We start from the raw sequence: 12,036 nt of genomic DNA, 5'->3' as shown, positions 1-12,036 counted from the left end.
ATAGTTTGGTGATTATAAACCAAATTGAACCTTGTTGCACTGCAGATGATGGAACTGGATGTGCAATAAGGTAATATCAGCTCTCAACTCTATTCTTCTCCTCCCAACTAGCTGTGGCAGCAGCTGCTACGCTAGAGGCAAGGACAGTTGTATCTCTCTCCAACACACCCTTCACCTCTTTTCCCCGGCACTGGGAACAATGTCATGACAGCAACCAGGTACAGGAAGCTCCCAGAAATGCAGGTCCCTGGGTAAATTACCTTTCCCAGTCTGTTAGCATCTGCATCCCTGCCATAATAATGATCTATACACCAGGGGGAGTGTATGTGTGTGTGTGGGGGGGAGACAGAGACACCTCCTTCTTTCATTGCCTCCCTGCAAGTGCCAGAAAATCAGCTTCCAGATAGGTGAATGGTGGAAAGATTTGTGGTGTGGAGTTCTTCTCTGGTTCAGATTACAATCCAAGCCAGAGAAAGACTCAGAACTTAAAAAATAAAATAAAAAATGAGGTGAGCATTATGAGTCCCAAGATTCATATTTTGAGCCAAGGAATTGACTCGGTGACATGATTTAGGGGCAACAATAAATCCAGTGAATGCAAGAAAAGAAAAGAAAAGAAAAGAAAAGAAAAGAAAAGAAAAGAAAAGAAAAGAAAAGAAAAGAAAAGAAAAGTCGCTATAATTCAGAGTGCTGATTCCAGCACTTAAATTCTTTTAGGCTACAATCGTATGCACACCTACTGTCAAGAGCAAGCCAGCAGTAAATCACACTGTGCAAGTTTGAGTTAACTCTTTATTAGCAAGAACACAATCTGCAAACCTACGTGGGGGTAAACACCACTGAACATAATGAGACATACTTTGAAGTAAACATAGGTAGTTGTGGGAAATATCTCCAGAACATTATACCAGCAGAATGGGGATGCCTTGTCAAACAGGACCACTTTATATTTACATGTCCATAGTATATGGATATCTTATATGTCAACAAGTATAAGTTTGTACCTAGGCAGTCAGTGTAGACAATACAGAATAGTCTAATTCATGTAATCGAGCTTCATATATTTTCTCATATTCCATCTACTAAAAGCTACCTTCCAATTGTATATGTTTGGTTAGTGAGTTTCTAATTCATTGCATGCACACAGTGACAAAAACATCTGGACTCACCTGTAATTCTGCTTTTCATTTCCTATGTAAAATCTATCGTATTGTGAATATGCCCGGCTTCCTTCCCAATCCATTAGTTCAATTCTTAGAGAATAGTGTCTTTGACTAGTGGTTATTGCAAAGATAAACTCATTCCCCAGCCAATATTCTCCAGAAGGACTACCAAAGCCCTAGAAAAAAAAGAGATAATATTCAATTTATTGGTCTTTGCTTACATTTCTTTAATACTTAAACTATAGCAACTGTCACTTGAAGGGAAACCAAGTTTCATAGTTGTGATAAAACTTGACTAATACCCACAATATTATTGAAGTTGTCAGATGCAATTTGGAAATACGAGATCGTGTTTTCGTTGACAACTATTATTATTGCCGCTGTTTGTTGACTATGATGACATGAGATTGCTATGAAAGTTTCCTCATGTTTGAGGCATAGAGTTACTACTTATTTTTCCCAACTCCTCGTTTATTAAAACATGGCAAGCTTTAGGTCAGATCAGATGTACTCTTTGCAAAAGAATTAAAATATATCAGGTTGGATCCAGACAAAGTTAGTCATAAGGTAGCCATGATACCCTAATTTTCCAATTGATTTTGATAGACCTTGCATTTGCTTCTGCTGCAGAGAACTTCATTAATTACTTTGTTATACTACTTTAGTAATTATTAATTATATTTCTGGGTTGTATCAATGTAGTGCTAGACAACCCGCTCTGTTAGCACAAAGATTTTTGCTTGTGCAATGGAACTTCCACTCTCTCCTTCTCCTGTCCCCCTAAATTTGCTCTGGAATTTTCCCCAACCCTCTGGATCAAATTTGAGAAGGATACAGGGCAGCGGTAGGAGGAGTGGGAATCCCATAGCACAAGCATAAATCCTTGCACTCATGGAACGAGTGCACAGCATACCTCCCTATGCATGTGGAATTTTATTAGAGAGTTGGTTTTATGGCTTTAATGCTATTAATTGTTCTAGGATTTTTAAATGAATTTATTTATTATAAAATTAAAGGAATAATAATACTAAACTTAGTTTGAATGCAACTCATGTTGTCTAGAAAACGCAAAAAAGGACGGTAAAAAATTCCCAGGAGAGAATGGGTGAGATGAACAGCATTAGCTGCTAAAATAAAGGTAAATGGACCCCTGATGGTTAGGTCCAGTCATGGACGACTCATCTCGCTTTACTGGCTGAGGGAACCGGCATACAGCTTCTGGGTCATGTGGCCAGCATGACTTTCTGGTGAACCAGAGCAGCGCACAGAAATGCTGTTTACCTTCCCGCTGGAGTGGTACCTATTTATCTACTTGCACTGCGTGCTTTCAAACTGCTAGGTTGGCAGGAGCAGGGACTGAGCAACGGGAGCTCACCCCGTCACAGGGATTTGAACCGCCGACCTTCCGATCGGCAAGTCCTAGGCTCTTGTGGTTTAACCCACAGCGCCACCCATGTCCCAGCTGCTAAAATAGCTGTCTACTAATAGATGATATTGAAAAGGAAAGACCTTTTGAAAAAAAGAAAGAAGACGGCATGTGTTTTTCAAACTGATAGGTTCTACACTTTTGTTGTGAGCCACATTAGGAACATCTATGTAGAAAAGTGTCATAAAATAAAAACAGCACCGCTACTACCAAAACACAATGGCAGGCCCAAAGGATTACCATATCTAGAAATGCCTGTCATAATTAAGCCACATATTTTTGCCCACTTGATAAGGCTCTTGAAATTACAACATAATGTTATTTTTATTCATAATTTTGGCCTGGTTGGGACATCCAGCAGCCCTCTACATTCACACACATGTGCATGCGTGCACACACAATCAAATTTGCGATATTTAAGCTCCTGCTGACCTTGAAATAAAATAAACAACCTGGCAAGCAAAGGTAACATTGATTTGGGACACAGCTAATTTCCCTTGTGGTATGTTTTAAAATGGCAGACTGTCATTTAAGTGGGATGCCTTTATCCCTTAGGACACCTGGAGTTTCCCATAGAGCCATTGCCATGGTCTGCCTGGTTGTGCAGCTGAACTGGCAAAGCAGCAAGCATTGGTGCTGAATGCACTGGAAGAAAAGACATGACCCTGGACAGCTCTGTTGGACGTCACTTTAGAGGGCTTTGCGCCCTAATGGTCTAAGGACATAATGCATTACTTGACTCTCCTTATTGCAGAGGGGAGGATGTTTTCCTTGGGTCTGCCCAGCGTGCTAGGCATAAGAAGCCTACTTTCCTTTGTCCCATGGTTTCTTCCATTTCCCCCCTGTGATTTCCAGGCACAAGTCTGGGCAGTTTTTCTTTTGTCCTGTTTTTATTGTTGCCCGGGAAAACCCACCGTTTACTGCTGAATTGGAACAAATGTCAATCTGCAGAAAACCTGACTGACGTTTGTTCCGATTCAGCAGTAAACAGCAGGTTTTCCCGGGGGAAGTAAAAAGACAAACCTAAAACCTCTCAGACCCGTGCCTGGACATCACAGGGCAAATGTGATGAGCCCGCAGTTATAAAGACCACCATTTGTGTTGGTGCGAACTGATATGGCTACATTAAACCAGTCGTGTCCAATAACAATAGTGAATTGTTAAGATGTTACTTCAATGAGGTTCTGATCAGAGGGATATATAACAAAGGGAACTGGAGACAAATGGCATTTTATAATGTTTCAGCTACTTAGCAAGAACCACCAAAGGCCAATCTACATTTCCCTTTAATTATGCTGCAATTAGCAGAGCTGAAATAACAAAAAGGGTCAGGGAGGCTGTGTGAGTTTTGAAAGAGACTGCAAGGATCTTGCATGACTCTTAATAGAGCCACTCAGAATTTGCAGACTCGATGTTAACAAGGGGGCAGGGGGAAACCCCATGGATGGTGCAAAAGGGATTTATTACTCTTGGCAAATTTCATAAGGGTATCCTATTTGAATCGTGTTCCTTCAGCATCATTAAACCATTTTCTCTCTTGCGTTGTTTATTTTGTCTGATAATGTTCATAGGAAGCTTTGGCGTTTTTCGTAGGCACTCCCCCCAAATTGAAACCAGACACAGACAGTATAGCCTATGGGTTCATCTCTTGTCAGATAGCCCACTGAAGAAAGCAGTTAATATGTCAGGTAAGCCCCCCTCCCCCCAATCTCAGCAAGCATGCCTTTCCAGGGACTATAAAGAATAATCAGGGAGATTCTCAAGCTTTACATGGGAGCTTTGAACATTTCTGGCAATAATTTTATTACTGTGCACGATTTCTTTTTTTTGATGCATACCCCACTTTTTAGATATTTCTCATAAGGCAGTAACAAAAAACCACACACACCATAAACAATATGTATAACGTTTTGTGAGGGGGAATCAACAACAAAGTCAAAATTGTAAGAATAGCAATCAAAGCTAGCAACCATTGATAACCTCATACCCTGTGAATTTGTCCAGTGCCCTTTTAAAGTCATTCAGGTTGTGGACATCTGTCATAATACCCCCATCCACACTTTGGTTAAGCAGAGGAAGGGAGATCAGGCCAACCAGAGTGTTCCTCTCTGTTTGCCGTCCCTTATGATTAATGTTTCGTTACCACAAGGTCAGAGTCTTCATTTCACCAAAAAGCCACAAACTCCCCCAAGAACACCTCTACTGTGGGGTTTGGTTGTTAAGGGTGGGTGGTTAAAATAATAGAGACCACAAGGTTTCATGAGCCAAGATTAAAAGTTAACGAAAAGGATAAATAGAAAGGTTGTTCTTAGGATAAAATGTTTTAACACATGAATAGTTACATGCACACAATCAGTGGTAGACCTATATTTTGGGGGCCTGAAGCTTGAACGCTCATGGGAGCCCCTTTGTAACCAGCAAAGAGGTCTGGGTAACCACTGTTATCTTCTTCAATGGGGTTGTTCCGTGACAGATTACCAAACCTTTACAACACCTGTGCTACTGACTCTCAAACTTTGATTAACACAAAATTGATCAATTTGAGTTGTGCGACTCATATCACGTCTACTAGACCCATTTTTTTAAAAAATGCAATGTAGACTAAAGCCACTCCTGCATTTAGTTTCTTAGTAGATACAATCAATACCACAAGAGGTGCAAAGTATAGAAAACAAAAGCAGGTTGAACTCATCCCAACAGCTGAGAGTTAAGGCCTTAAAGATAAAAGTCCTAGAAACCTTATTGGCAGTTTGCAACTCCCTCTGGCTTGTCATCTTCCAACACCTACATGATTTATTGTTCTAGAGATTCGTGCCAGTCTGACAATCATTGCAAGTAGCTGGCTAAATATACCTTTGCATATCCCAAACTACAAACAGACACAAACATCAAAGAAGTGCACTTTTGTCTGAATCCTGTTTGTAGACTGGCCCACCCAGAATCCACACCTTATCTCATTATTTCCTAAAACCTCCTGAGAAGTTTACCTGAGAAAGATAGCAAATTAACCCCTTGATTCCCAAACCAAACTATATACAATATTTCTATTTATTTTTAAGCAGCCCATTTCCTTCACAGCTATCACTATATCTTCTAGTAATAAATTCCATAGTTTGGCTATGAGTGGTGTGCATCCTCATGCCTCCTCCATGTGCCTGTAGAAGACCCACTGGCTGTCTTCTAGCTCACCCACCTGAGCCAAATCTCAGACAACCACAAAGCAGCCATGGTTTTTCTCTTCTCTCACCCAGGAAGATGAGGCATGAGGAGAGCAAAGACCTGTTTGAGAACCAGACCAGAGGTCTCCTCTTGCCACAATCCCATTTGAAATAACCCAATCCCATTTTATCTTAGAAATTAAGTAGGGTTGAGCCTGGCTTGTAGAGGCATAGGTAAACTTGGCCCTCCAGATGTTTTTGGCCTACAACTCCCATGATCCCTAGCTAAGAGGACCAGTGGTCAGGGATGATGGGAGAGCCAGTGTGGTGTAGTGGTTAAGAGTGGTAGACTCGTAATCTGGTGAACGGGGTTCGATTCCCTGCTCCTCCACATGCAGCTGCTGGGTGACCTTGGGCTAGTCACACTTCTCTGAAGTCTCTCAACCCCACTCACCTCACAGAGTGTTTGTTGTGGAGGAGGAAGGGAAAGGCGAATGCTAGCTGCTTTGAGACTCCTTTGGGTAGTGATAAAGCGGGATATCAAATCCAACTCCTCCTCCTCCTCCTCCTCCTCCTCCCCCTCCTCTTCTTCTTCTTCTTCTTCTTCTTCTTCTTCTTCTTCTTCTTCTATGCCTGGGCTAGTACTTAGGTAGGACGCTGATTGGGAATCCTACGTGCTTTGACCTCCTATTTTGTGTTTCAGTGAATGATCATTAACTAGCTCCAGGCTCTCTGAAATGAAATGGAATTTTCCAGATCCATTTCAGTGGGGCTTTAGGCCTGATTTTGGAACTGAAACTGCCTTAGTCACCCTGTGAGATTACTTTTGCCAAGAGAGGGATGAGAGACTTCAACACTGCTGATTCTCTTGAAGGCTTTTGATGCCATCAGTCATGGTATCCTTCTGGATAGGCTGCCCGGAATAGGGGGGGGGGGAGCCCTTCCTTTGCAGTTTTCTCTCTCCTGTTCGGATGGTAAGTGTTAGTAGATTTTTGCTTCACCCTACTTCCATTTTTCCTGTGCACCCACACATCTGGGAATCTGATATTTCAAGGTTCTGCACTTTAGATGTTTGTGTGGTATGGTGAAGCGGGAATATGTGCTGTCTGGGGCAAGGCTAAGTGGGACACCCTTCTGCAATGCATGAACAAATCTTCTGAAGGCAGCTATAATTTCCCCAACATAATTTATATACAATGCAGCCAAGCACTATGTGTTATGAAACAACTCTTTTTGCTAGAGCTGAACTCTCCTTGTCCTTTCTGACTAGGGAAGGCTGCCATATGGGTATTATTTAAATAATACATGGGTAGCATTTATTACAGCATCCCTAGAAATGCTGTACTCAGCCGAACCAAGCAGATATATAGCCGCACGTCAACACAATTCCTCAAACAGATGTTATCCAGTAACATTCACAAAGGGAGGATAGCGGATTCTTTTTACCACAAGCTCAGGCAAAGAAAGTGTAATCAGCTCTTTGTTCAGTAGCTGAGAAATGACCATAAATTAATTAAACAAGAATGTATGTGGTGGCTTGTGGTTTCATCTAATAGGTTTGCTGAACTACGTGGGGCGGAAGTGTCTCAGCTTCTGGTTACATGATTTTTGGCACAGCAAGTTTCTTCCTCTGATCTTGTCCATCCATACCACTCAACCTTCTCCTTTCACCCAGCTGCAAACAGTTTGGTCAAGCAGTGGCACATACCTGGCCTCCTGATAACTGAGCTGCTACTCTCAAATTTCTCATAATCCACCCTGGCCTTTCTTGTACAGTGGTACTTCGGGTTAAGTACTTAATTTGTTCTGGAGGTCCGTTCTTAACTGGAAACTGTTCTTAACCTGAAGCACCACTTTAGCTAATGGGGCCTCCTGCTGCCGCCGTGCCACCGGAGCACGATTTCTGTTCTCATCCTGAAGCAAACTTATTAACCCGAGGTACTATTTCTGGGTTAGCGGAGTCTGTAACCTGAAGCATATGTTACCTGAAGCGTATGTAATCTGAGGTACCACTGTATATTGTAGGTTTAAAGGTAAAGGTAAAGGGACCCCTGACCATTAGGTTGTGGCGCTCATCTCGCTTTATTGGCCGAGGGAGCTGCCGTACAGCTTCCAGGTCATGTGGCCAGCATGACTAAGCCGCTTCTAGCGAACCAGAGCAGTGCACGGAAACGCCGTTTACCTTCCCGCCGGAGCGGTACCTATTTATCTACTTGCACTTTGACGTGCTTTCGAACTGCTAAGTTGGCAGGGAGCAGGGACTGAGCAACGGGAGCTCACCCCGTTGCGGGATTCAAACCGCCGACTTTCTGATCGGCAAGTCCTAGGCTCAGTGGCTTAATCCACAGCGCCACCCACGTCCCTATATTGTAGGCTTGGAGGCATTTAATTTTGCTTTCAGAAGATGCCTGTTTGCAGCATTTTTTCCCTTTAATGTCTAGATTGCTGAGGCACCACAAAGTGTTTCAGGGGTCCCTGTTCAACTTCACAGAGATCTGCCTTCACCACCTCACAGAGATCTGCCTTCACCTCTAGAAATCCTCGATCCCACCAAAGTCACCCTGCTATGATTTGGAACTCATCTGAATATAATGCACATTCTTATCCTGGTTTAGTATGACACATGCCAGAAACAAGGAACTGAAATAATCTATAGTAGCTGTATTTAAACTAACAAAGAACCGTAAAACCAATAGCATGAGTAGTTTAAAAATGCAGAATATTTATTTTGATCAAAAACATACCCTTCAAGCTAAGCCAAATGTTTTTTGTTTGACAAAGTGGTTTTCCCACTAAAAAAAAAAATCATTAGTAGTGAGAGCAGAATGGAAACAGTGAAGCAGGCATGACTAACTCTGAAAACACAAAGCTTTTAAAAATGTAGTCAACACCTCATTTAAAAAAAAAGGAAAATATTTAATCAGGAACAATTTCTTCCTAATTTAATAAGTTGCTTGACATTACGTCTTCTAGTTTTAGCCTTGTGGTGTACCCTGGCATCCTTCAGAAAGTCTTGAAACTTCTCTATACCCTGGCACCCTCTGGAGGACACAAGGACAGCTAATTTCATTTGTCACAAGATCACATGGAGAAGTGCTGTCAAGTTGTTCCTTGTGTTCCAGAAACCCAACAGGCTTCAATTACATTTGGGCATTTAGTGACAGTAGCCCCATGCTGTGGAACAAACTTCCAGCAGAGATTTAGCAAGCATCATCAGTTTTGACTTTCAGGCATCTCTCTCTCTCTTTTTAAAATAATGCTGACAGCCTATGCAGTTGTTTAATCCATCCCCCAGGTCAGTCATTTTAATGATTGTTTTGTACTGTTTTGTACTGATATATTGTGAATTATTTTTGTACACCACCCTGATGTTATAGTATACAAATGGCAATATATAAATACTTTCATAACGGAACAAAAAAACCAACTATTTAAATAGGCGTCCCTTTATCTCTGGAATTAAATGAAGAACAGAAAAGCCCAAATCAGTGTTAGCTACCACCAACTATTGACTTCAGAACAGGAGTTCAGAGGAGGTGACTGAATAAGAATAAGGGTGGTGTAGAAATTCATTGTGTCCTTAAAAAAGAAGAGGACCAAGCCAATTCAGCATTTCCGAGTTTCTTTGCACAGTAGAACACAACTATTAGTTGGATTGTCCATTTCCTTTGGAATTTGCTCTGCAACAGTGGTCTGAAAAGGTTCACATTTTAAAAACATTAGTAAGCACACAAAATGTGTATGTTAGGATGAAAAGGAATGTATTGAAAATGCATATTTTATGGGTAAATGAATTCAGAGTTCATACAATTTACATGTGAGCTTTGTTTCTGTTAATTTTGGAAAGCCTGCAAAAAATAGGACATAGCTGATCTGTATCTGAGAACACCAGTGAAACTGACATAGAATGGACTTAGGCAGCTCTGCCCATCCTTAAATGGAAGAGGAAAACACTTTCAGCACTGAATCCAGACAAACCTACTTCCCATCATGCCACTATTGCACAGCTAGCAGAAGGAATGCAGATGTCCTCAGAGTCTGACAATTCATTCTCACAGAGAAACCACATCATAGCCTCAGTCTCATCAGTCATAGTGGAGCCAATGGCTGCTAAAGCAGACAAAGTGCATTTGCCTACCAGAGGCAGAGGAAGCCAGCTGGACTGAGTAACAGCCCCATTTTAGTCTCAGTTTAGGAGTGCCTGGTGCTGAAGCAACATTTGGGCCTGCTCCTGTCAGTCTGTCTACAGCCTGAGCTGCTCTTGGAGCTGTCCATGGTACTACCTCAACCCTGAACACTTGCCTTCAACATACAGTGGTTCCTCGGGTTAAGTATGGTACTTAATTCGTTCCGGAGGCCTGTTCTTAACCTGAAACTGTTCTTAACCTTAACCTTAACTTTCTTAACTGTTCTTAACCTTAACTTTAGCTAATGGGGCCTCTCGCTGCTGCCGCACTGCCGGAGCACGATTTCTGTTCTCATCCTGAAGCAACGTTCTTAACCTGAGGTACTATTTCTGGGTTAGCGGAGTCTGTAACCTGAAGCGTCTGTAACCTGAAGTGTATGTAACCCGAGATACCACTGTATACTCTTCCCATGAACGTGAACTGCTTATGGGTCTGCTCCCTTCAGGGTGGACTGGAACATTCAATGGCCTGCAATTACTACCCACTTGGACAAGAACACCTATGTGGTGGCACAGGTTCCCTTAGCACCTCCATCTGAGGGCATCCCAGTAATGAGTCTCTCCACAGCCCTAAGTTTTAATGCTGGAGTCAACAATGTGTCTGACTGTGGAGTAACACAAGCTTTTATGGGTTTTGTAGGATAAAAACATAATGCTTTGATTACAGCTGGGAAGTTTTCAGTCTCTCTATTTCTTAAATAAATTAGTCATTCTCGAGACCTCTATCTGCAAATGCAGAAATGAAAAAATATTGCCTGAATTATATTTGAAAGATGATCCTTGAGAGGATCCTTGGGCTATAGAGAAAAGATGTTCTTCACCATCTGATTATCCATCCCCAGGTTTAAAATACTGAACATCTGTTGTTCCCCCACCTCAAATTTAATACATAATTTGTGCTATGTTTTTAAAAGGAATAATCTAGGGCAGAGTTTCCCAAACTTGAGTCTCCAGCTGTTTTTGGACTATAATTCCCACCATCCCTGGCCGCTGGTTCTGCTAGCTAAGGATGATGGGAGTTGTAGTCCAGAAACAGCTGGAGACCCAAGTTTGGGAAACCCTGATCTAGGGCAAGTTATCAAGTATACCAGTTTTACCCAGAACAGTGACTGTGATCCAAACCAGCTTTCTCCTTTAAAATACTAGTCATTTCCCCATGTTTCATTTCAGAGACAAATCTCCCTCACTACATGAGAAGCTCCCATTCTTGAGCAGAAGTCCTTTCCCCTTGTTCACAAGGGAATTTGGAGCTCACCCAAGGTTACTTTTATTATTCATGCTGAATGCGACACATCCTCTTGGGGTGAGGAATGGAAAGCATAGACAAAGGCAACAGATACATCCCAACATCTGCAGGGCATGGGGAATTTCTGAGCAGAGAAGCTCTAAGAAGTATGATTCATATTAAATCAAATCAAGAAAGGGGTCTTTAGATAGCTATATGAGACTTGAGTCACATGGTTCTTCTGGCTTTCCTGTTTAAAGGCCACATTCTTAACACAGTGTCCGCTTCAAAATAAGAATGATTTTATAGCAATATCCCCTTGGATTCAAGGGATAGAATTCCTGTAAGTAACTCCCCCCAGCTTACCATCTTGTATTCTTTCCAGCTTTTTTGGAAATCTAGGCTCCCATCTTCTCGGTGTTGTATGACTGTCCAGCCTCCTCCTGCGGTCTCCATGTTACAAAAAACCTAGGCATAAGAAGATACACTCGTAAGATTCACTGTGTGGATCTGGGCCCTTGATAGATCCAGGTCAGCTTCCTGCCTCCTGCAGTGGCCAATCTGAATCTTCAGAAAGCTTTGCAAAAAAGCAAATTAGATAGTAACCCATGTTTTTTAATGCCTAGATTCTAAAAAAAAAGGGGGGAGGAAAAAAAAGAGGATTACTGAACATGGAGGGTGGATTTCTCAATCTCAGTGACCCAGGGAGCAATCGTATACACAAGAAGCTGGCACAAAGCAAGCTGGAATAAGTTACACCAGATCCAAACTCCACTAGCAGTGGAGCCACAAGCTAAGCCTGGCAGATGGAAAACAAGCCTTCAAAATAGTTTTGAGTTACACTATCCTCTGACTCTGTCAGAGCCCTCAGAAGACAG

At 42.0% G+C, this 12,036-nt stretch overlaps 1 protein-coding gene across 1 annotated transcript in view; it reads right to left on the bottom strand.

Moving 5' to 3' along the window:
* Positions 1 to 12,036, bottom strand: part of ANGPT1 (angiopoietin 1) — a 145,878-nt gene that overhangs the window by 26,462 nt on the left and 107,380 nt on the right. The window contains exons 6-7 of the mRNA XM_081874436.1: positions 11,525 to 11,626; positions 1,170 to 1,339 (exon numbers count right to left, since the gene is read on the bottom strand). Of these exons, the coding sequence (XP_081730562.1) occupies positions 1,170 to 1,339; positions 11,525 to 11,626 (272 nt within the window). The remainder of the gene's footprint in view (positions 1 to 1,169; positions 1,340 to 11,524; positions 11,627 to 12,036) is intronic.

The sequence above is a fragment of the Podarcis erhardii genome (genome assembly GCF_964252035.2).
Source record: "Podarcis erhardii genome assembly, chromosome: 8".
NCBI classification, from domain to species: domain Eukaryota; kingdom Metazoa; phylum Chordata; class Lepidosauria; order Squamata; family Lacertidae; genus Podarcis; species Podarcis erhardii.
This window is presented reverse-complemented; position numbering and strand designations above follow the sequence as displayed.